The sequence below is a fragment of the Heterostelium album genome, assembly GCF_000004825.1.
Source record: "Heterostelium album PN500 unplaced genomic scaffold PPL_scaffold9, whole genome shotgun sequence".
Lineage (NCBI taxonomy): Eukaryota > Evosea > Eumycetozoa > Acytosteliales > Acytosteliaceae > Heterostelium > Heterostelium album.
Genome location: NW_008805071.1, coordinates 940362 through 964381, shown reverse-complemented (window position 1 = coordinate 964381; position 24020 = coordinate 940362). Strand labels below are relative to the sequence as shown.

The 24020-nt window shown below is 31.8% G+C and overlaps 11 protein-coding genes across 11 annotated transcripts; 3 read left to right on the top strand and 8 right to left on the bottom strand.

The window, feature by feature from the left end:
• Positions 1-930: 930 nt before the first annotated feature.
• On the bottom strand, positions 931-2618 carry rpl3 (60S ribosomal protein L3; the record flags this gene model as incomplete). Its single annotated transcript, XM_020579700.1, has 3 exons — positions 931-1048; positions 1144-2203; positions 2597-2618. The coding sequence occupies 3 exons, from the start codon at positions 2616-2618 to the stop codon at positions 931-933; spliced, it is 1200 nt and encodes a 399-aa protein (XP_020430375.1).
• Positions 2619-3643: 1025 nt separating this feature from the next.
• Positions 3644-4923, bottom strand: PPL_08900 (endothelial monocyte-activating polypeptide II precursor pro-EMAP II family protein; the record flags this gene model as incomplete). The annotated part of the gene is made up of 3 exons (XM_020579699.1): positions 3644-4435; positions 4512-4691; positions 4786-4923. The coding sequence occupies 3 exons, from the start codon at positions 4921-4923 to the stop codon at positions 3644-3646; spliced, it is 1110 nt and encodes a 369-aa protein (XP_020430374.1).
• Positions 4924-5249: 326 nt separating this feature from the next.
• PPL_08899 (uncharacterized protein) lies at positions 5250-6338 on the top strand (the record flags this gene model as incomplete). The annotated part of the gene is made up of 3 exons (XM_020579698.1): positions 5250-5520; positions 5608-5954; positions 6141-6338. The coding sequence occupies 3 exons, from the start codon at positions 5250-5252 to the stop codon at positions 6336-6338; spliced, it is 816 nt and encodes a 271-aa protein (XP_020430373.1).
• A 94-nt stretch (positions 6339-6432) lies between these two features.
• On the bottom strand, positions 6433-7324 carry PPL_08898 (uncharacterized protein; the record flags this gene model as incomplete). Its single annotated transcript, XM_020579697.1, has 2 exons — positions 6433-6753; positions 6851-7324. 2 exons carry the CDS (start codon positions 7322-7324, stop codon positions 6433-6435), a joined length of 795 nt encoding a protein of 264 aa, XP_020430372.1.
• Positions 7325-7844: 520 nt separating this feature from the next.
• On the bottom strand, positions 7845-10086 carry cct6 (T-complex protein 1 subunit zeta; the record flags this gene model as incomplete). The annotated part of the gene is made up of 4 exons (XM_020579696.1): positions 7845-7956; positions 8251-9141; positions 9236-9762; positions 9886-10086. 4 exons carry the CDS (start codon positions 10084-10086, stop codon positions 7845-7847), a joined length of 1731 nt encoding a protein of 576 aa, XP_020430371.1.
• Positions 10087-10696: 610 nt separating this feature from the next.
• On the top strand, positions 10697-15843 carry PPL_08896 (uncharacterized protein; the record flags this gene model as incomplete). Its single annotated transcript, XM_020579695.1, has 8 exons — positions 10697-11951; positions 12022-12332; positions 12451-13361; positions 14292-14580; positions 14680-15003; positions 15081-15458; positions 15531-15735; positions 15815-15843. 8 exons carry the CDS (start codon positions 10697-10699, stop codon positions 15841-15843), a joined length of 3702 nt encoding a protein of 1233 aa, XP_020430370.1.
• Positions 15844-16416: 573 nt separating this feature from the next.
• On the top strand, positions 16417-17061 carry purN (phosphoribosylglycinamide formyltransferase; the record flags this gene model as incomplete). The annotated part of the gene is made up of 1 exon (XM_020579694.1): positions 16417-17061. The coding sequence occupies one exon, from the start codon at positions 16417-16419 to the stop codon at positions 17059-17061; it is 645 nt and encodes a 214-aa protein (XP_020430369.1).
• Positions 17062-17148: 87 nt separating this feature from the next.
• PPL_08894 (uncharacterized protein) lies at positions 17149-17576 on the bottom strand (the record flags this gene model as incomplete). Its single annotated transcript, XM_020579693.1, has 2 exons — positions 17149-17156; positions 17210-17576. 2 exons carry the CDS (start codon positions 17574-17576, stop codon positions 17149-17151), a joined length of 375 nt encoding a protein of 124 aa, XP_020430368.1.
• Positions 17577-17761: 185 nt separating this feature from the next.
• PPL_08893 (uncharacterized protein) lies at positions 17762-18911 on the bottom strand (the record flags this gene model as incomplete). The annotated part of the gene is made up of 5 exons (XM_020579692.1): positions 17762-17827; positions 17909-18096; positions 18378-18400; positions 18430-18459; positions 18847-18911. 5 exons carry the CDS (start codon positions 18909-18911, stop codon positions 17762-17764), a joined length of 372 nt encoding a protein of 123 aa, XP_020430367.1.
• A 260-nt stretch (positions 18912-19171) lies between these two features.
• On the bottom strand, positions 19172-22350 carry PPL_08892 (NDT80/PhoG-like protein; the record flags this gene model as incomplete). The annotated part of the gene is made up of 3 exons (XM_020579691.1): positions 19172-19584; positions 19646-21807; positions 21878-22350. 3 exons carry the CDS (start codon positions 22348-22350, stop codon positions 19172-19174), a joined length of 3048 nt encoding a protein of 1015 aa, XP_020430366.1.
• Positions 22351-22557: 207 nt separating this feature from the next.
• On the bottom strand, positions 22558-23688 carry PPL_08891 (uncharacterized protein; the record flags this gene model as incomplete). Its single annotated transcript, XM_020579690.1, has 2 exons — positions 22558-22570; positions 23510-23688. 2 exons carry the CDS (start codon positions 23686-23688, stop codon positions 22558-22560), a joined length of 192 nt encoding a protein of 63 aa, XP_020430365.1.
• Between the last annotated feature and the right edge of the window lie 332 nt (positions 23689-24020).

Here is a 24020-nt window from a genome sequence, read left to right as displayed (position 1 = left end):
GGGTATGGAAACTATGACCACACAAGTTGATTTGCAAAGTTACAAAGTTTGTACAAAACAACATTGGTATGATTAATGAGGAAAAGTTGGATTTATAGATTTTTAGGTATATACAAAAAAAAAAAAAAAAGAAAGTAAAATTCGATGACCACACATATAAAATTTAAAGGTGTTACATCTTGGCATATAATGATTGTATTAGGTTTGGGATTAAAGTTTTCTCATCTCTATTTGGATGGAATTATAATTAGATACTTATAATAACAATGTTTAAATTAATCCTATCAATTTATTAAAGTTTTAAGTTATCCTGGTATTGAATCAATCCTCACAAGAAAACAACTTGAACATATTCACCAACTATATCAAGTATTGATGTACCAAATATCAATATTTTGAAGCATTATAACAAGTTAGATTATGACTTATACTGACTGCATATTAATGTAATAATAAATATCAGTGTTGTTGAGTCGTGAATCAGTTGCTTATTACTATGTTTTATTGTTTATATAATTAACTCTAGATATATAATAATCTAAATCACATATAAATAATAATACATTATCATAGTACTATTTAAAGTATAACATGAATTCGTATTATATATCGCTAATATATAAATTTTTTGTGTGATAGAGATAATTTTTTTTTTGAAAACTATACAATTTTATTTAGTTTTTTTTTTTTGTTAATTTGAGCTTGATTACAGTATCAAAGAGTAGATATTCAATGTTTAACATCGATTACCATTAAATTTATCATCTATATCACTTAAATTTAATGATATACTTTAATATTAATACAATTGTTGATAGACGATTTCAATTATATATTTTTATAACAATCAATACAAATAAACTACTATTCTTTGTTTGTTTAAATCCTATCAGTTTTATTTAGAAGTAAAGGGAAATTTGATCATCACGCTTAGTTCTTCTTGGCGGCGGTCTTTTGCTTCTTCATTGGACCCATAACCTTGCTCTTCTCATCGGAAGTTTGGAATCTACCATGACCGAACTTGGATGATGTGTCAATAAATTTCAAACTTTTGGGAACAAATATTGTTGTTTTTAATGATTATTAATGTTATTAGTTTATATGATCACTATATTTAAATAATAAACTTAATTTAATACTTACACGACCTTCTCGAGAGCTGGACGTGAGGTGGCGGCATGGAGTGACTTTCTGAGGGTCAAAACTCTCTTACGTGGACCAGTAACACAACCCTTGATCATGAGGAACTCGTGCTTGACAACACCGTAGTGGACGAAACCACCCATTGGGGTAATGGTCTTATGGGTGATATCGAATTCAGTGGCACCGGTTGGAATGGAGGTTCCGGTGGCTGGTTGAGCCTTACCGATACGGTAGATCTTCTTGTTGGTCTCAACACGGTGGTGGTAACCTAATTGACCAGCACGTGGGACGGCGGTTGAGACACGGGATGGATGCCAAGCTCCAATACAGGCAACCTTACGGAGACCCTTGTGAGTCTTACGTGGGAGCTTACGGACACCCCATCTCTTGATGACACCATTGAATCCCTTACCCTTGGTGACACCGATGATATCGATCATCTCGTTTTCGGCAAAGACAGACTCGACGGTGACGGTCTTTTCAAAGTTCTCAACAACCCAGTTGACCTTGTCGGCGATGGAACCACCGTTGACTTGGATTTCGACGACTTCAGCCTTCTTTTGACCCAAGTTCAATTTGTGGACTTGAGTGTGAGCGATGGCACGGATGACAGTGCACTTTCTCTTGATGGCAGCGATGGCACCATCGATGGACTTCTTGTCGTTTTCGTACTTCTTGGTGTACTTGGTGAAAACGAGGTGGTTGGCAGACTTGTACCATTGTTTGTAGAAACGTCTACGGAATTCGTTGGACAAATGTTGAGCCCAGACGGTCTTGTATGGACGAAGACCTTGAGCGGTTTCCAAGTAACCAACCAAACCAACAATGTACATTGGTGGGCACTCCAAGATGGTGACAGCCTCGACGACTTCCTTCTTGTGCATCTTTGAACCTGGCTTTTCCAAATCACGAACGATGTGGGTCATACCAGCCTTGTATCCCATAAAGGCAGTCAAGTGGACTGGCTTGGTACGGTCATCCTTTGGGAATGACTTAATCTTACCTTGGTGTCTGGCGGCTCTCTTTCTTGGGAGGAAACCCAAAGAACCGTGACGTGGAGCTATTGTTTATGAATGTGGTTTGATGAGTACAAAAATCGACGTGATTTAAAAGAGGGATAGAGAGAGGGTATTCATTTATGCCTAAAACCACCCAAGCACAGTCTCTTGTCATCATCGATAAGAGGATGTATGAAAGTGAGGTATTAAATGAATGAAAATGTGATTTTTCAATACATTTGTCATTCCTGAAACGAGAGTAGTAGTAGAGTGATGAGTAATTAATCATCAACTGTGATTGAAGTAAAGAGTTAGATACATCTTTCAACAACACAATATAATACCAATTGCCTCTTTACTGATGAATCAACAACCCACCACCAACAGTTTGTCATATTTTCATAGCAAGGCATAAATGAATAAGAGATAATCTATAATCTATCATGATATCTTACCTTCGAACTTTCTGTGTGACATCTTTGTGATAGGATAAGGATCTGTTAGACTGTTGGAATCAAAAATTTATTGCTTTTTGTTGATAGACTCAGAGGAAGCGACACGACTCGGCAGACGACACCACTCACAAATTTTTTTTTCAAAAAATTAAAAAAAAAATCATTTCGATCAAAATTCCAAAAACCAAAATGTAACGTTCAAAAATGAGAACTGACAAAGAATAAGTGGCAAACATTGAACATATTCGTTTTAATAGTTTACAATTAATTATAAATTAAATAAATCATAAAAAATAAATAAAAAAAATATAAAAGAGAGATTTACTAAAGTATGATTAATGATTGTATCTCAAATTCCCTAAGTTGAACAATAAATTATTGAGTTATACAAATATTTCAAAAAAGTACAACTAAACAATTATTTATTAATAATATTATTTTTATATTTTTAATTATCATTATTTATTTTGTTTCAAATATGTTTCTAATAATAATAATAATAATAAAAATAAGTTTAGAATTGACTTCCAAAGGTGATTTACTACCACTCATTTAATTGATAAGACTGCTATTATTTCAAATGTGAATGCTCAAAACTATTCATTCTCATGGTGATTTCAATTGAATGTTGGAATTATAATTATTTTTCATTATAATCTTTTCAAGTAAATGAAACTATTTCACAAATGTTAGAGATTATAAGTGTAAAGATCAAACAAAATTTATTTATTGAACGTTTAATGCCATCAATTCCGAGTGGTTCAAAGAATTATAATTTGTCAGTGGTTGAAAAGGTTCCAATAATGATATATTATTGCCTGCTGAACTTCCAAATATCAAAGAGCCTACTATCGAATCACCAAACAGTGGATCTATAAGCATCTCCGGAAATAATTGTAAATCCTTATTATTTATTTGAGTTATTTATAAATAATTGCTAGTATTAAATTTATTTGTTACACAATGTTTTAGTTTTAAAAAGAAACGTAAAGGACATTAAAAAAAATCAAAACTTTTTAAATATATATTTTTAATTTATTTTTTAATTTAACTGATTGATGCGTTGGCAAGTGATTTGGCAATACATTGACCAGCGGTGGTTTGGAATGGACATCCTTTGTAGGTGGCAACACGATCAGCATTTGTTTTCAATTCTTTGAGTACCTCTTCGACAGTCTCTGGTTTGAGAACCTTGTCGTGCTCACCTGGGAATTCAGCGAATGAGACACGCTCACCAATTTGTGCGGTGGCTGGTACGTCGACAAACTCGACGGCAGTGTGGTCGGCATTCGATGCACAAAGTACCATACCCTCGGATTTGACACCCTTCAAGTTACGTGGCTTCAAATTACAGAGTACCAAAACAAGACGATCACGCATCTCTTCGATTGGTACAAACTTTACGAGACCCGATGCAATGGTACGTGGACCAGTCGATTCACCGAGATCGATCTTCTCGACGTACAATTGTTCGGCGGTTTCATGACGACCGACCTCAACAATCTTACCGACACGAATTTCAAATCTAGAGACATCCAATGGTTTGGCTGGTTCGGCAGCTGGCTTCTCACGACCACTACCCTTCTTCTTGTCACCACCGGCAGCAGCAGCAGCTTGTTTATCATCAGCCTTCTTTTCATTTTTATTATCACCAGCAGCAGCAGTTGCAGTTGGTGCAGCAGCTGGTTTCTTTTCCTTTGGTGGTTCGGGTGGTGGTGGAGTGGTTGAAATTGGAACTAAATCTAATTTTCCATTGCCCAAAAATGTTGTATTTTGAACAAAGTTGAACCATCTTGTAACATTACAGAATAAGAATCTTTCTTTATCATTTAATTTAACCTATAAATAAAATAAAATTAATTATTAATTGCTTAGTTGATTATATTTGTTGTTTTGTTTTAATTTTCACACTTACAATCCATGGATGTAATAAAACAAAATAGATATAATCGAAAGCAGTAATAGTTGAGCCAAAGATATAGACAGTATTAATTAAATCTTTGTTGAGTCTATGAATTTGAGCATCTCTCTTTCTTGCATCATCACTACCAAGTAATTCACTGATTGAATCTAATAATTTAATAGTATTATCAATCTATAAAATTGATAATGATTGTTAAAAAAGAGTTAGAATTAAATTGTACTATATTTGCTAATCATTTGAGTTTCTAGTTTGTTTTATTACATACACCAGTGGTATCGGTTGGTAAAAGACTCTTGATAGTTTCATTATCAACAAAGAGTTTTGAAAGTTTATCTACTGGTTGGATTGGTGTATTGTTACCAGCACATTTAGCAATCAAATGATTAAGTTGTTCGTAATTCATTTTTAACTATTAACTAACTATAAACTAAAAAATAAAGAAAGTTCAGCAAGCTTTACTATTTATATAATGTAATTTAATTAAATTTTTTCACCATTGTTTCTCACATTATCTAACTCAGCACCTTGACTTCAAACAAAAAAATAAAAAAAAAATAAAAAAAAATTTTCAAAAAAAAAATCGATTAGAGTTTATTTTTTTTTAAAAATTAAAATTGAAATAAAACGAATAAAACGAAGAACCTTATTTTTCATCATATCTACCTGATAGTGTAGTTGTTATTAATTTGTAAAATTTAAATATATTTATTATAAAAAAAAACAAAAACAATGAAAATGGATAATATTATAGTTGATAATAATCAACAACAACAACAACAACAAGAACAACAACAATCACAAAAGAGAAGTGCCGCAGATTTAATTGGTAGTAATATTACTGCAAATTCATCATCAAAATATCAATGTCTACAATTAAATAAGAATAATAATAGTTTAAATATATCAAACAAACAATATAAATCATTACCTAAATATACTAAAGGTATATCGGAAGAAGATTTTACAAAACAAATTTTAGATTATTTAGATATTGATCCAAGTATGAAATTATATAGTTATAAATAAAAACTAAATTAATAAACTAATAAATTATCTTTTACATATATGTATGTAGAGTTTATTTTAGAAGATATTGAAAATATAACAAAGATTGAATCAATCAAAATTAGAGAAGGTGTTTATATGAATATTTTAGCAAGACATTTAGATTACCAAGTGTTAAAGAATTGGATCGAGGAAGCTATGACCAATAAGCAATGGAGAGTAGTTTCAATGTTGGTTGTTCTTTCAAATTCAGTTTCATCATTCTTGGTACCATCGCTTATCGCCAACTTGATCAACGCCAGAAAAGACAATTTGCTCCAGGCATGCTTGCGAACGATGAACGACATTTCCGTTGGCGATCAAATTCTCATTATAAAGTATTGCTTGGAGAGCGTCGCCAGTAGAGTATCGCTGTTGAACTGTGTGTTGGTATCTAGATATACACGTTCGTTGATGGTCAGTGAAATACGTTCGAGCCTCTCGATAGAGCAGTGCTCAACATTGATGAAGCACATCATGTCGAACCTAAAAATCTATGCCGATATGGAGGATATCACCAAATCAAACGAAAACAACAACTGTGAAATCATATTATCGATGAATCAACTGGTAGAGTGGACATCGATTCTACTGGACAGCCACTTCCAAGAATGGATGAGAACTCCAGAGATACTCGAGCCATACTCTGAAATCATTCGTAATCTTCAGTATGAAAGTAAACTTATCGGTAGATCCAAAGCATTCATTCAATCAAAATTGGATTCCGAACAAACTATAGATGCAAATTATTCAATTCATTATTTTGATTTATAAAAAATATAAATAAATAAATAAAAAAAAAAGATAAATATATAAAAAATAAGATATTAGTTTAGTTTATTTTGTTCAAGGAAAAAAAAAATTTTAATTAAAATTCATCGGATGGTTTTGTTAAAGTTGGTGGACTACTTGGTTGTTGATATCCTTGTGGAATATAGGGAAGTTCACCATTCGATTGTGTTGGTGGTCCTGTTTGATAATTTGTATTGTATGGTGCTTGATATTGTATTGGTTGTTGTTGTTGTTGTTGTTGTTGTTGTTGTGACATATCATATGGATATTGTTGTGCAGGTGGATATCCTGGTTGATATTGTACTGGATAGACACCTGGTTGTTGTGGTTGATAACTTAATGGTGCAACTTGGTAAATAACTGCAGTTTCAATTGCAATTGGGTATTCCAATTCCAACTATATAGTAATAGAATAATAATAGGTTAATAAAATAAAGAAGTAATATTAGATTATTGTTATTTTAATATTTTTTTAATTAAAAAAAAACACTTACATAAATTTTACGTTGTCTTCTCTTTTGATGAGATCCAGTATGATGATGATGTTTCTTTAGTTTCTCACGAATATGTATTTTCATTCCACGTGGTTGAAGTCTGGTGTTTGCGTCGTTAATGGCATGCTCCATACGACTCATTAGACGACGTCTGAATGAAATTTGAATTCCAATTAGCGAAGAGATGGAACCGACAATTAGAATGAAACCAATAATATAGAGAGCGGGAATCTCTTTTATGAAACCAACGAAAATAAAGATGATGGAAATAAAGAAACCAATGAAACCACAGAATGAAAATTTAGGATAAGTCGTTCTAGATTGTCCATTTATATTTCTGATCATCTCCTCGAATTCCGGTGGTGGCAGTAAAGCTGGATTCATTCCCTTTGGATAGAGTGTCTCGAATCCAAAGAATCCTCTTGAGCTTTTCTGTTTTGATTCATGTGATTGTTTTATTTTACAACTATTCATTTTAAATATAATTTATATATAAATAAAAGTTTTAAAATATTAATATTATTTAAATAAATAAAACTAGATTAAAATTAAAAAAAATATTATAAAAAATTTACAAAAGCAATAATAAAATTGATGTGAAATAAATAAATATATTAATAAATAAATAAATAAGTGTTGTTTGATTATTTTAATAATTTATTTGAATATAAATATATATATGAGAAAAATGTAATTTTAATTTATTTTAAACTTTCATACTTCACTCACAAAATTGAGATTAAAAAAAACAAAAAATTAAATATATAACCCAAAAAGTGTGGTATTTTTATAAAAACGTGATAAGTTGGACTTGCATTAATTTCTGTTATGGATCATATTGATACCTCGGCATTTTATTAATATTATTTCCTTGTTTGATTTGCAAAGATATCACTGGTATTTTTATGTTTCGTCTGAAATTTTTTTTTTAAAATTTAATACTAAAATTTTTTTAAAAAAAAAAAATTAAACCGGTACTGAATATCCTGATTGTTTAATGGTATAGATAATATATTCTGGTATCAGAATAGTAATCTTGTTGTTCATAAGGTTTTTTATTGTTGTTGTATTGAAAAGGAATCTCATTTTTATCTAATAAAATAATGCTGATAAATAAAAATAGATTTATTAAAATTAAAGAATTAATAAAAAAAAAACCTTGGCAATAGCATATTCAAAAGAAATACCATCATCTATTGCCTAGCTAATTCTATTTATCTATTTAAAACGCCTTCCAACTACTACTAAAGTCGTTGACAATAACACCGATAAAAATAGATTTTGCAAAATTATTTGTTTTTTTTTTTTTTTTGGAAAAAGGTAGATTTTTTCTTTTTAATGTTTGTTATTTTTTTATTTTTTTATTTTTATATTTTTTTTTGATGATCAAATGAAATTACATCTCTGGACCACCATCTGGAACGGAAGAACCTCTCATACCCTTTCCGGCCTTGATGATTTCGTCGACGAGTAAAAGTTGACCGGCAATGATTGGAGCGGAACGATACATCTGTCTGAGTACGCTGTATTGATCCCAAACACCCTCGGCAACTGGATCCATTGGCTCACCGGTGATAATATCTAAACCAACGATGTGTCCTTTGGCAAACTCGTCTTGCAACTTGATGAGAGTATCCATTGGATCGAAACCAGAATTCTCGGCCAATGTCTTTGGAACGACCAAGAGTGCGTCGGCAAATGCTTGGACACCGAGCTTAGTTCTACCCTGGACGGTATCCTTGAATTTCAAGAGGTCGTTGTGTGCGGCAATCTGGAATGCACCACCACCTGGAACGACACAACCGTCTTCGATAGTGTTCTTCACTGAACGCAAACCGTCACGCAAGGCATCCTTGATCTGTTCGATGGTGTGCTTGGTTGGACCCTTGATCAAGATGGTGCAGGAGAATGGATTCTTGACACCCTCAACAAATGTATATTTTTCCTCACCGATGGCGTGTTCGTACACCAATTCGGCATGACCCAAACAATCGGGTGACAAGTCGTCCAACGAGTTCATGGCGACACCACCACAAGCCAATGTCAAACGCTCCATATTTCTACGCTTGGCACGACGCAATGCGAGAATACCAGCTTTAGCCAACATATCCAAACAGATTGGATCGATACCCTTTTGATTAATAATTACAAAATGCTTATCTGGAGTGTCACAAACATGATTCTTTAACTCGATAATTTGTTTACATCTTTCGGCTACCAATTTGTGTTCACCATCAATCATTCTTGATCTCATTTCATGATCTTTATATAAGAAATTAGAATTTACTTCACTGTATAATAAATTTGAGAATATATATAATTTGAATATTATTAGTTCGTTAATTGTATATAATTATTGAAATAAATAAAGTTAATAATTCTTACGTCTTTTCAAATTCTAATGATACGTTGAATGTTAGAATGAAACAATTGGTTAATCTCTTTGGCATGTCTGGATGACGAGCACCATGATCGAGTACGAGACCCTTGACGAGGTGAGACTCACCTTCGGTACGGTGTTGCATTGTCATGATTTCAACCATGAACAAGTCGAGTGGTTCGTCTGGCTTGTGGATGGTGAGGATAGAGTCGACAACGTTCTCTGTGAGTTGATCGGCAACCTCAACCGGGAGTTTGGTACGAAGTGAGGTACGTGCAATAGAGACCAACAACTCACGATCCAATGTATCACGACTCTGTTTGAATTGCTCGAGGAACTGAAGACAACGATCCTTTGCCAACTCGAATCCCTCTGACAAGATACGTGGATGTACATTCTCTGCAAGATATCTCTCTGATTGCTTCAACATCTCTCCAATAGTAATGATATTCGATGTTGTTCCATCTCCTGTAATATCGTCTTGTGCTGTTGCTGTTCTTGCAATCAATGCTGCTGTTGGATGTTGAATTTGCTATAGATATTATTTTATAGATGATAGAGTTAATTGGCTTTTCTTTGTTGTTATTTCAAAAGCAATATTAGATCTGATTGCTTATTGAATGATGATTTGATTTGATTGATTGATTGATCATACCATTTCATGTAATAAAACACTACCGTCTTTAGTCAATTTAATATCACCAGCACCAGATACCAACATCTTGATGGTACCCTTTGGACCTAGATTAGACTTTAAAACAGCTTGAAGACCTTTGGCAGCACTGATATTGAGTAACAATGATTGTCCTCTCTTTGCATCTGCAGCAGTACCTGCTTGTTTAATCATAGACAACATTTTCTAAATTATATATATTCTATTATCGTATACAATGCAAACTTTATCGATCGCTCTGTGAATATTGCTTTTTATCGTTATCTAATCTAATCGAATCTTGACCAAACTAAAACTAAAACTAAACTTTTTAATAAATATCTATCTATATATATATATAAATTGAAATGATCTAATTTAAAATTCAATCAAATCAATAGTTTTAATTATATTAATTTATAAATTATTTATTTAGTTTTTTGTTTTTGTTTTTGTTTTTTTTTGTTGTCCTTTTCACTTCATACAAAAAAAAATCAGTGGGTTTGTTAGTTCGACTTTGAAATTAATTTTTTTTAAAAAACAAAAAAAAAAATTGGAGATTGGTAGCTTCAACGTTACAAATTTAATCACATTAACATTATTTTAAAATGTTAATTAAAGAATATTCATTCATTATTAATTTTAATTTTGTTTTTTTTTTGTAACTTATATAATTAATTTTAATAGACAACTTTATTTATTTATTTTTTAATTTAAAACGAGATATAAACAGATATAGATATAGATTGATTTGAAAGTTTATAGATATAAATAGATAGTTATAAATATATAGATTATCTGGATCCATAAATAAATGGAAAATATGATATCTTCAACAAATAGTGCTAGTAGTAATAATAATAATAATAATAATGTTGAAGTTTCAAATGGATTTATGACACCTAGCAGCAATAATAATAATAGTAGTACGTATTTACAGTCACCTCCAATGACACCATTTTCAAATGTAAATTCAATATCAAACAGTTCTGCTGCATCCGCTATGTTATCAGCTGGTCTTGATCTTACTTCTTCACTAAAGAAAGCAATGTCTGAAAGAGATAACAAAGATAAAGATAAGGAGATGATGGATATGGTTACTACTACAACGACAGCAACAAATCAAAACAATAGTATTAATAATAATAATAATAATAGTATATCGACACCTAATAATAATAATAATAATAACAACAGTAACAATAACAATAGTAATGGTAATAATACAAATTCAACTACTTCTTCTTCTTCTTCTTCATCTTCTCTTACACCTACACCAACAACTTCAACCACTACTACTACGACAACAACATCAACTACAAGTACATCGACTAATAGCTCAGCAACACCGACATCTAGTAAATTATTTTCAAGTTCAATTGCAAGTTCACCGACACCAAAGACTTTTAGAATCGAAGTGGATTTGGCAGAATGTAATAGGGAGATTGACTATCGGTCATTGCTAAAGAAGGAAGCAGCTGTATATCAACGTGCACAAGACAAGCTAAAGATCAGTGACTCTTTTTACAAGAAAGATGAAGCATCACGTTTAAAGTCGTCAGCCGAGCTCGAGGAGGACATCCTGCCGATTACAACACCTCACAAGAACAGACTGACTGACGTCATCAACAAGATCGAGCAGATTCACAATCAACGTGTTGGCGACTCTGATGACGATTCCGATCGATACGACAGCGACGACTCATTCATTGACAACTCTGAGATGAACAACATCGAATCCGATGTTGAGAATCACTATGGTGGATTCTTTGTACACGTTGGAAATGTTGAACAAAGAGAGAGAAACAGTGACGATGAACAGTATGACGATGACTTTAGAGGGCATAGCAGCAATAGCAACGGTAATCATAGCAACGAGAAATACACACAAGTAAATGAACAGTCTAAAAAGAGAAAAGTAGAGACAAACACAAGTAGTGGAGCTAATAATGGTGGTAACATCAGACCTACCGTACCGAAAAAGAAAGTTAAAACCAACAACAATAACAATAATGATGAATCTGTTATCAATAGTTTATTATTAAATTTACAGGATGAGATAAAGAATTGTAAGTTGAATATATATTTACTGATTTTTTAATAATTACTAATTGTTTGATCATATGATTATTAATTTAGTTCCTGATGACTTGAAGAATCTACCAAGAAAGATTAGACCTTTACTTTCGAATATATATATTGAAGTTACAAAGTCAAATTCACAGGGATTCTTGTCTGGACATATCATTACACGTATCGCTTCATTCTGGCCATTGAAAGAACAGACTATTAGAGCGCATCTAAAGAAGGCATGGGAAGAGATCGGTGAGAAGACTGTGATAAAGAATGAGAGATTGGCTGAAAAATTGGTGGAGAAGATCAACGAGCTAATCATATCTTTCAAGAAAAATGTTGAAAAAGAAATGAGTGAAAAACATAATAATAATGATGTAAGTAATAATAATAATAATAATAATAATAATAGTAATAGTAATACAATATATAATTAATTATATCAACTAATTCAAATTGAATTTATAAATATTTAAAATAATAATAATTAATTAGGGAGAATATATGTTTAGTAGAGTTTGTAGAGATTTATTATATCAAATTGTTTCAACCAATAAGGAGATTGTAGAGTTGAAGAATAAGAATGCGGAACTAAAGGCAGAGAAAGAAGGTAAATCGAGTGATGCTATCGTTGAGAAGACACAGAGAGGTCAGTTGTACAAGAGAATCGTTGGATTGTTTCCAGACGGTTGGATCACCACCAAGGCATTGGCAAATGCTTATTCAACAGAGAGAAAGAAGGAATTGAAGAAATTGGCAAGTGCTGCCGCTACGAATACCAACAACAACAACAGCAGCAGTGGTACACCATTGAAAGTGGAATCATCTACACCAACCAAGTCAACACAAAATTCAACACCCAAATCAACAGAGAAAAAACAGGACGATAAGAAACATAAAGAAGAAAGAGAAAAGGAGAAAGAAAGAGAAAAGGAAAAGGAAAAGGAGAGAGAAAGAGAGAAAGAAAAAGAAAGAGAAAGAAAGAGAAGAAGAGAGAAAGAAAAGGAAAAGGAGAGAGAAAGAGAAAAGGAAAAGAGTAGTAGTAGTAAAAGTAGAGATAGTAAAGAAGGTGGAGAATCAAGAACATCAAAATCTTCTTCTTCTTCTTCTTCCTCTTCTGCAAAAGATAGAGATAGAGAAAGAGAAAGAGAAAAGAGAAGATCTACACCTGATGATAAACATAGACATAAAGATAAAGAAAATAGTAGTAGCAGTGGTAGTAGTAGTAAAAGTAAAGAAAAAGAAAGAGATAAAGAAAAAGATAGACATCGTGATAAAGAGAAGGTAAAGGAGAAGAAGGAACGTAGAGATTCTCGTGATAAAATGAGAGATTTCCTTGATATCGATGATCAAGACGATGATAAACTGGTGGACATTTTATTTCTCAGAGGCTACCAAAAAGAAAAGTAAAAGATCGTCCATCTCTTCTTCAAAAGAGAGTTTACCAATGATTTCATCACCATCCTCGTCACAACAACAATCTATCAATCATCACAGCAGCAGCAACAACAACAATAATAACATAAATAACGATAATCATAAACAATTAAACACAAGTAAACCAACCGAGCCACCAACACTATTTAACTTAGATTAGATTATAATGTATAATTGATGATGAATAAATAAATCAAATATCTAATTACTCATCAAGGTATTTATTTATTTATTTTTAAATTTTGAGTTAATAAAGGTTCACGATCAAATAGCACGCAAATCATGTTATTGATATAGTTTTGAGCTTAAACAGAAACAATTATGTAGATTTATATCTAATTCTTTTTGTTTAACAAACCAGCTCATACCTGCGACTTATGAAAATTTAAGAAAAAAATATTAATATTATTAAAAGCATGAAAAATAGATGTAAAACAAAATAAATCATCGTGATAACAATAAGTTCCATCCATATTAAAATTTTATTGGATTTTTAATATTTATTTAAATTTTTGAGTTGGAAAACTTAATACAAAAACAAAAAAAACAATATCAAAAAAACTTGAAAATGTGGGGTATATTTTTTTTATTTATTTATCTTTTTCTTTGTACTTTTAATAAACATAAACAGATTATTTATTAAATTTCATTGTTATTGTTCTTCTTTTTTCTTCTTTTTAATAAATATAATAGTAAAAAGATAAAATTACATTTTTATATAAATCATTATTAAAAAACGATCATCAAATAATATTATATATTTTATTTGATGATATTTTGTAAATAGTTTTTTTTTTATATATATATTATATTAATACACTACTCCCTGTATATTACTTTTTTTTTATCATATTCACCTTTTTTTTTTATTATTATTAAACTTTAAAATATAAATATAGTATAATGGATTCTTCATATTCTTCAACATCATCTTCGTCTTCCTCATCATCTTCATCTTCTTACTCAAGCAATAATAGTAGCAATACAAACAGTAATAATAATAATAATAACAATAATAATAATAGTAATACGAATAATAATGGATCGATGATCAGTGAGAATAGGTTATTTGATTTATACGAGTATCTTGGTGTACCAAACGATGCCACAGAAGAACAAATTAAAAAGTCATACAAAAGACTTGCAAAGATCTATCATCCTGACAAACCAACAGGTTCACGAGAAAAGGTAAGAAAAAGAAAAATAATATTATTACAATCATGCTTGAGCGGCGGCAGCTTGTACAATTAAAATATTGATTTTATATTTATATTGATAATCATCAAGTTTCAAGAGTTGAATGCAGTCTATGAGATAATGTCAGATCCCCAAAAGAAGAGAACCTACGATTACTTCAAGAAGAACGGTGTCAAGATGCCATCGATGGCTAGTCTTAGCGAAGACGAAAGCAAATTCTTGTTGTCGCACTTCTTTATTGGTGCAACTATCGGCACTCTCTATTGTTTGATTGCTGTCACTATCAGCTTCATATTCTCTGTGCCAATGACAACCACTTTCTTCCCATCACTTCCAATCTTTATTGGTCCTGCCATTGCCAATCCAGATCAGAAATCATTTGCATTTGCATTAGGTGGTTTCAGTGGTATGATTGTAAGTTGTTAACTTTATAACAATGAGTAAATGAATAATAATAATAATCAAACTAACTATTTACAACAATATATTAGGCATTACCATTCTATGCTGCGGGTGTAAGTTATAATGTTGGAAAGAAACTTTTAGAAGCACCATATAAATATATTATGGGTGACAAGCAAGATGGCTCTGACAACAACAACAACAAGTCGGTGTTGGTGTTGGATGAATCAGAGTTTGAATTCATATCAAAAGCGAAAGCCGAGTATGAAAAGGTCGACGAGATCGAGAGAAATTGGACATTCTTGTCGAGCGAAAAGTCAAACAACAACAACTGTCATACCGAAATCTTTGAAAAGGTCATTACAAACATTGTTGAAATGTTTGGTGTAATCGAGAAACACTTTAATCAGATGTATCCCTCAAATGATTCAGATTTAATATTAAAGAAAATGATTGAAACTAAAATAGTATGTATAATTTGGATGTTTTTTTTTTTAAAGAAAAAGAGTTATTTTTACTTACTCGTGATAAATTTATAGTATTATGAAGAAATTGAAAAGATAATAAATAAGGCAACAAATAACAATAATAATAACAATGATAATACAAGTGATAATCAAACAGAAAAGATATATCCAACTTTGGAAGAGGATACAAAGAGTAAATTCAAAAAAGTCAAAGAAACACTCATGAAAACATTGGAGGATTTAAAACAATTTGTTTTGAGCATTGAAAAAGGAACAGGTGATCCTAAACAGCAGATTCCACTACTATCTCTAACAAAAAACATCGAAATCTTTTTAGAGGAATTTATTTTTAATAGTTTTGAATACTATCAAATATAAAGATTAAATACATACAACCTTGTAAATATAAATAAATTTTAAACATTATATTATATATGTTCACTTATATAAGAGCATTCATTAGATTTAAAATATTCCCTAGGGAATATACAAATTTAATCAAAAGTTTTATTTCTTTTTTTTTTTAAAAATAAACAATAAAGAATTGTTACGATCAAATGAGGATATGACTGTTAGCTAATCATTGGTGCCACAGTATAGATGAATCGAAAGTACATTGTACAGTGGGCTATTAATTTCAAAAAGTTAATAGTCTTTTAATTTTGTATCTCAAAATTGGAACAAAAAAAAAAAAGTTTATTAATTATCATCTATTGTGAGTTTAGTCGATAATTCATTTAAAGATATAAAAGAAAACGAATAGTATTTTTTTAATAATCATTCAACTCCGATCCCGAAATAGACTATTGTTTTAAATTTTTTATGGGGCTTTTTTTATTTAAATCTACCAATTCCCAATGATTACTAGTTTAGTTTTTTAGTTTTTTTTAGTTTTTTTTAGTTTTAATAAAAAGTTTAGTTGTACATAGATATAAATATATATATATAAAAGATAATAATGTCATCATCAGAAATTAATAAAGAGTTCAATTTAGTTGTTTTAATCTCTGGAAACGGAACCAATTTACAAGCTATTATAGATGCAATCGAGAATGGTAATCTGCCAAATGTAAAGATCAGTGCAGTTATCAGTAACAAATCGGATGCATTCGGTTTGAAGCGTGCAGAGAAAGCATCGATCGAAACAAAGGTATTCCCACTTCAGAGTTATCTAAAGGGTGGTGAAGGTCGTGACCGATCGACCTACGGTACAGAGTTGGCAAAGTTGATTCGCACATACCAACCGAAACTTATCGTACTAGCGGGATTCATGTTGATTCTGACACCATCATTCTTAAATGAATTCGAAAACAACCAGCCACATGTAGATGTCATTAATCTTCACCCTGCTTTACCAGGTCAGTTTGCAGGTGCCCACGCTATTCAACGTGCATTCGAAGCCTACCAAAATGGTCAAATCAAACACACTGGATTGATGGTTCATAAAGTAATTGAAGAGATTGACGCCGGTGAAGTTATCATGACCGCAGAAGTACCAATCAATGCCGAAGACACATTGGATATCTTGGAAGATCGTATGCATAAAACCGAACATATTACATTGGTTTCAGCTATTAAGAAACTATCACAATCACATTTATAAAATAACAATAACAATAACAATAATAATAGTTTATTTATAAAATTATATTACATCCCTTGCCATTGTTGATCTTTTGCAATTGCTTGTTTAATATCCTCAACAATAGATTTGAAGGTTTCCGATGATAGATCTGGTCCATTTAATAAACCTGAACTTTGGTCGATGTTCAAAGGTTGACCCCATTGTTTATCTGTGAATGTCTGACCATGAGTAGTTACAGGGTGTTCGTATCTTGGCAAAATATGATAGTGCACATGATGATATTTCATATCAGCTGTGGGCTTACCAGTGTTGTCTTGTGTCAGATTACCTAGTTGAAAGATGTTTGGATATGACATGCCATAGAGCGATCTAAAGACACGTGTCATCATGGCTATGGCTTTACCAATCTCTAAAAACAATGAATCCGGTTGTTGAGCTTGTTCATATAGATCAAAGGGAGAGACATGCTTTAACGGTGACACGATACAACGGCCAAGCCAGTATTGATGCTCTAAAATTACAACTCTTAACATCTTGTTTTGAAAAAGCACTATTCCTTCATCTGCATCTTTACAACCAATGCAATTTGCGATAATGTCCTCCATTGAGTCTTAAATTAACAATTAATTTACAAATATAAACTATGGTTTGAATAAAAAAAATGATTTTTAGCAATTTTGGTGCCAATTCTGAGTTAATTAATATATCAATTTTATTTTCAAAAAAAATTTCCCCAAAATAAATAAATATCTGAATTATGATAGACAGCTCTTGCAATACTAACCTATAAATAAAAAATAGATAACAATAATATTACTGTTAATGAATGTCGATTTAGCTTTGTTTGTTTGATAATAAAACTTACTATTTTTTTTTGACCACCAGATAAATTTATACCTTTTTCACCAATTTCAGTTTGATCTCCACCTGGAAGAATCTTTATATCTGGAATGAGATTACATCTGTCAATGACACGTTGGTATTTGTCTTCGTCTAGTTCAGAGGTGAAAATGATGTTGTTTTGGGCGTAGCGTTTTCCATATGAATGATAGCCTGAAGACAATAACAGTCAGACGGTTGTACAGATTGAAAGAAATCACCTGATACTTCTTGATCACATAAATGTTTCCTTCATTTTCCATGATAACCTTTTGAAAAATTGATTCCATTTTTAATATTAGGATAAAGTTCTTTTCACAAAACAAAACTGGCTCCCAACAACTTTCGCCTGCGCATTAATTTTAAAAAAAAAGTGCACTTTGCAAATTAAAAATTAGTGGGGTTAATGTGATCTGAGTGGTTTTTTTTATTTTATTCGATTTATGGTTACAAGCAAGAGCCAGTTTTGTTTTGAGTACTAAAAAAAATTAATAATTTAAAATTCACCAAAGCTTCGATTTCTCTGTCCTACGTAAACTAAATGTATAAAGTTATGATACTTGGATTTGTTGAAAAGAAAATAAATTCGACCAGCTATCATCCAATAGCTTCGACAAGTATCGAGCGCACAACAGTTAATGTCACCCTTTGGATATCCAATAAATCTTTTCTGATTTTTTATATTAATAGCCTAAACAGCAGAAGTGGAGGAAGAAGCAAAAGAATCGAGATCGATCGTTTTCTTCGTAAAAAGAATATCATCTGCATAAATAGCAATACACTCTATTGAGTTCACTTCGTTTACCTATGGAGCGAGTGTGCTTTCGTTTCGAGCTGCAATCTCCATTTGATATGATTTGATTGCAATATTCTTCGGAAAGTTGTTTAGTTGCAATTAAAACTCTAATTGCCTTGTATTCATACCAAAGAATTTGTTTTGAAAAAAGCAATACTCCTTCACTTTCATCTTTGCAAATAAATTCTTCCATTTAGTATAAAATCAACAACAATTTGAATTGAAAATTAATTTACAAAATATAATTTAATTTATTTAAATATAATTATAATATTTCTTGCTTTTCTAACTTGGATAAAAAAAAAGATAATTCATTTAACCAATAGAAATCTTTTTTGCACCTTTTTTTTTTTCTTTTTTTTTTTTTTTTTCTTTTTGATTGGGGAGTTGATTTGTATTACTACAACGTTGGTATTGTTAATATTACTATAAAAAGATCACTTGTACTCCAGGCTAAGATGGTTCTTTTGCTGAAATAAAAAGTTTTTGGAAATTTGATAGGAAGTCGTTGGTTTGAAGATTATTGTTGTTGATATCGTTCGTGTTGGTTGAGCCAGTGGTGACCAATTGAACATTGGTTGGAAGATATTTTAGCGCTGATAGTTGTGAAGCTGTAGTCGACGTTGTTGTTGTTGTTGTTGTAGTCGATGTTGAAGTAGTAGTAGCTGTATGTGTTGAATTACTTTCTGATGAATCACAGTTCTTTGTAGTACTTGGATCACAGTTTGGATCTACATTATTACCGCCTCCCATTGGAACACCATCTGGTGATATTCTTGGTTTAATAAATCCCAGCAAAACGGAGGTAACAACCAATGCCAACACGACAACTCCAACAACAATAGCACCAATAATAAAATATTTCTCTGTAAATAAAATTAAATTAGTGTACCATTTCAAATAATAAAAGGATGTATATAAACTTACTTCTTCTCTTATTCTTTTCAATTTCACGTTCTAACTCATCAACTTTGCTTAATACTTGATTCTTGTCTCTGTCGAGTATGTCCAATTCGATTTGGACGCTGTCAACCTTCTTGGAGAGTTCCTGGGTGGCACCGACATTCTCCATGAAGATGGCATCTTTGTTGACCATCAAAAAGTCAGAGATTACAGTACCATCGTTGAGAGTACGGTCTCCGGTTTGTTTAACGGCGTTTGGAATGCCAGCGCGTTGTAGCTCTTGTGCTAGAACACCACGGTCGCCTGGTTCAGTGACACCGGTGGCGTCTGTCCATTGCTTGATGAGACGGTAGTCATAGAGACGCAGACGGTTGATGTGCTCAAGCTGCTCGGCGGTATTGACTGGACGGATATCTGTCTTGACACGTTGGTCTGATGGAGTAAAGAGGATACCAGTTACAGAGATATTACCATTGACCGAGAGTGATTCTGTTGGATTTTCATTGTTAACACCGACATTACCATAGTGATAGAGACCACCATGAGGGTTTTGATTCCAACCGACTTCGTCGATGGTAGATGTAGTTGAAGATGGTGCCATGTCAACACTATTACTTGTTGTCACTGGGATTGTCATCATATTGTCGTTGTTATTATTGTTGTTTATATTTTGAAGAGGTGAGGGCAAGAATGAGGAGGTAGTCGTTGTTGTTGTCGTCGTTGTCGTTGGTTGTTGTTGTTGAAGTTGGATTGTTGTGGGTGAGGTCATCGGTGATTGATATTGATGTTCTTGTGCGATTTGTTGTTGTTGTTGTTGCTGTTGTTGTTGTTGTTGTTGTTCGTAATTGTTGTTTGTGAGGTTGATGATATGTGATTGCAAGTGTTGATTTTGTGGTGTCATCATAGTCGTCGACCTCATAAGTGGGTTTGGGATAATCATATCCTCTTGTTTGATATCAATATGATTATTGGTGTGTGATAGCTGTTGTGGTTGGTGATGTCTATCAACAATGATGGTTGGTGGCGATGCTTCGGGTTGACTTGGTGAACTGGAATTGGCAACATTCATATTTGCCATTGCAACAGAATGGTGATGTAGCTGTTGTATCAATGTGTGATGATGAAGCATTTGCAAATGTTGTTGAGTTGTTTGTTGTGGTTGTTGTTGCTGTTGATTTGATTTCTGTTGGTTTGTGGTATTTGGCGTCAGTGGAGACGAGAGTGGAGAGAGATGTAATGGTGAAGGTGTTGACATATTACTAGTATTAATAGATAAGTTTGGATTCAACATAAATGTATTCATTTGACTATTATTATTATTATTATTGTTATTGTTGTTGACAACGAGCGGATTTGAAGTATTTTCATTGGTGGATGTTGTGGTAGTTTGTGGTGTGGTTGGTTGTTGTTCAAAGTGTGGAGTCAAACGAACTACTTGATTACTTCCAACATTGTTGTTGATGCTGCTGGAAGTCGATGATATGATGGGTGTTGGTATGGGTCTGGGGGATGATGATGCCGATGAAAATGTAAACATTGCGGTCTGAGGTGATTCTGGTTCGGATCCGCTGGCGACGTTGCTGGGTGTTAACGAACCGTGCGAGAGTGATGGCGATGCTGGGAATGGGTTGGAAATAACAGCAGCGTTGCCAGTGGGCTGTTGTTGTACATTGGCAGGATGTCCAGTTCTGACGATGAGTGGATCCGATATGAACGATGAAATGCAGTAGTCACGGCCTTGGTAACGCGCGGAGATAGTAAGAACCAATCGGAAGAATTCTTGCTGTGGGTTTGGCAGCTTGTGTTTGCGCGCATTGTTAGAGGTTGCCTTACGGAAGTGCAGACGACTGATTGTGATCTGGTCGGCGTTACTCACCAGCTGAGGAGGTGGTGCCTTTTCTTCGGCTTTCTCACGCTTCGAGTTGGTTTGGTAGAGTTCGACCTCAACCTCCTCTGTTGGCATGACGGTGGAGCCATTCTTGACACCACGAATACTAATATACAATCCCTCGACAGGACGATTGACACCGTTGACATCGATCAACGGGCGTATCTCATCAAATTTGAACATATGATGAATCGTTATACTTAATTGAAAATGATTTCTTCTATAATATACCCATGAATTATCCACCTGTGAAAAAGAAAATCCTTTCTCTGCCAAAACTGATAAAGTTGGTGGTTGTCTATAATTAAAAAAAAATATATATTAACAACATATAATTTTATTTTATTTTTTGCACTCATATTACTTACAATACTTCATATCCATATTGATTTACAAGTCTATGCCAAAAGTTGGTACAATATGGAACCCAGTGAAATATATTGGAATTATCTATGATGTAGCGACGTTTCTTTACGGGTGCTGTCGATGTAGATGAAGATTGACCCTGCTTTAGTTGTACCTCATCGTCTTCATCTTCAACATCGAAATCATCATCTTCACCGTTTGTAGAATCACGTACACTCTTTGATTTCTTTGTATTTACAACATTTGTAATGGTACTAGGTGAAGTTGTTATTTGTTGTTGTTGCTGCTGCTGTTGCTGTTGCTGTAATAAATGTAGTGAAGTTGGTTGTGGTGGTTGCTGTTGCTGCTGTTGTTGTGGTGGTTGTTGTTGTTGTTGTTGACCACCAAATAACATCAAATTTGAATTACTATTCGACAGTAATTCTGTATATTGTCCACTGAGATGTTGGAATAGATGTGCCGAAGTTGGATCCATATTAGTAGCCGGCTCTACTATAAAACTAATTTATTTATTTATTTTCAGAAAATATTAATTATTACTTGTTTTGTTTTTTCCACTAAAAAAAAAACTAATTTAATTATTGGATGTGCGTTGTGTGATGAGTTTTGACTTTATCACTGATATTTTATAAATTATGATTGATATGAATATATTTTTCGAAAATATAAAACAATTTATAATTTAAGAAAACATACTAAAATAAAATATATTATTCTGTTTATTCTAACTTTAATAATCTACTACGAGTAAAACTCTTTGATTTATTGTTATGTTATTGTTTGAGAAAAAAAAAAATCAAACAAAAAAAAAAAAACAGAAGATAGTGAGAGAAAAAAAAACAAAAAAAAAAAAACTTTGTGCACACAGCGCTCAAAGTTGATTGGCATCGCAAAAAACAATCAAAAACAAAAAAATCATAAATATAATGGGAGTAGCGTGAGGGCGTGTGTGGTTTTTTTAAATTTGCAAAAAATCAAAAAAAAAATAAAATAAAATTGAAATTAATCAAAAATTAAACCCTTAACAAAAAAAAAAAAAAAAGATTTTATTCAAAAATTAATGTCGAGCAAATTAATTGAGAAAGTGTTTTTTTTTTTAGGGCAGATGCAAAGACAAATCGAGATATTAAATAATAATAAAAAAATAAAAAAAAAATATTGAATGGTGTGAAAGTGAGTAAATCACAATTTTTTTTTCTTTTGTGATAGTGCCGTATCGATCCAAGCCAAAACAACAAAATAACTCCTACACTTGATCTAAACAACATTACACACATAGAATAAATAAAAGAGTTGGGTATGGAAACTATGACCACACAAGTTTTCAAAGTAACAAAATTTGTACTAAACAACATTGGTGTGATTAATGAGGAAAGGTTGGATTTATAGATTTTTAGGTTTTTAAAAAAAAAAAAAAAAAAAAAAAAAAAACAATGTAAAATTCGATGACTACACATATAAAATTTAAAGGTGTTACATCTTGGTTATTAATGATTGAATATTAGATTTTGGATTAAACAGTTCGATTTATCAATTTCGGAATGATTTAATATCAAGTTTATTTGAATTTTGGTAATTCAAGACAATGTCTGACAAAAATGGTGTTGCATGATTTGGTATGAATATTTACTTACTTATTTTCACTCTCATTTTCATCAACTGGAGAACTCCAATTACTATTTATAAAACTATAAGAGTTTGTATTATTATTATTATTATTATTATTATTATTATTATTATTATTACTATTACTATTATTATTATTTCTATTTTGTTGTTGATAAAATGAATTATTATTATTATTGTTATTCATCTTATTCACTATTATTTAAATATAAAAAAAAATAAAATCCAATCAAAATAATAACTTTGTTTAAGGATTTCTAGTGTAAAATTGTATATTAACTACTTGTATTGGTACTTTTATAGTATGATATTATTATTACTAACTACAGAATTATTATTATTAAATTTATATATAAATCTTTTCACTATCTCTGATTGGTGGATTAGATTTTTTGAAATGTTTAAAATTATTATTTCTTCTATTTATGAACATGACCACATTGAACTCAAAAAATGCCAAAGTCGAATAATTATTAGAGTATTAATAATATCCGTAAATTGTCAAATTTATAGAAAATC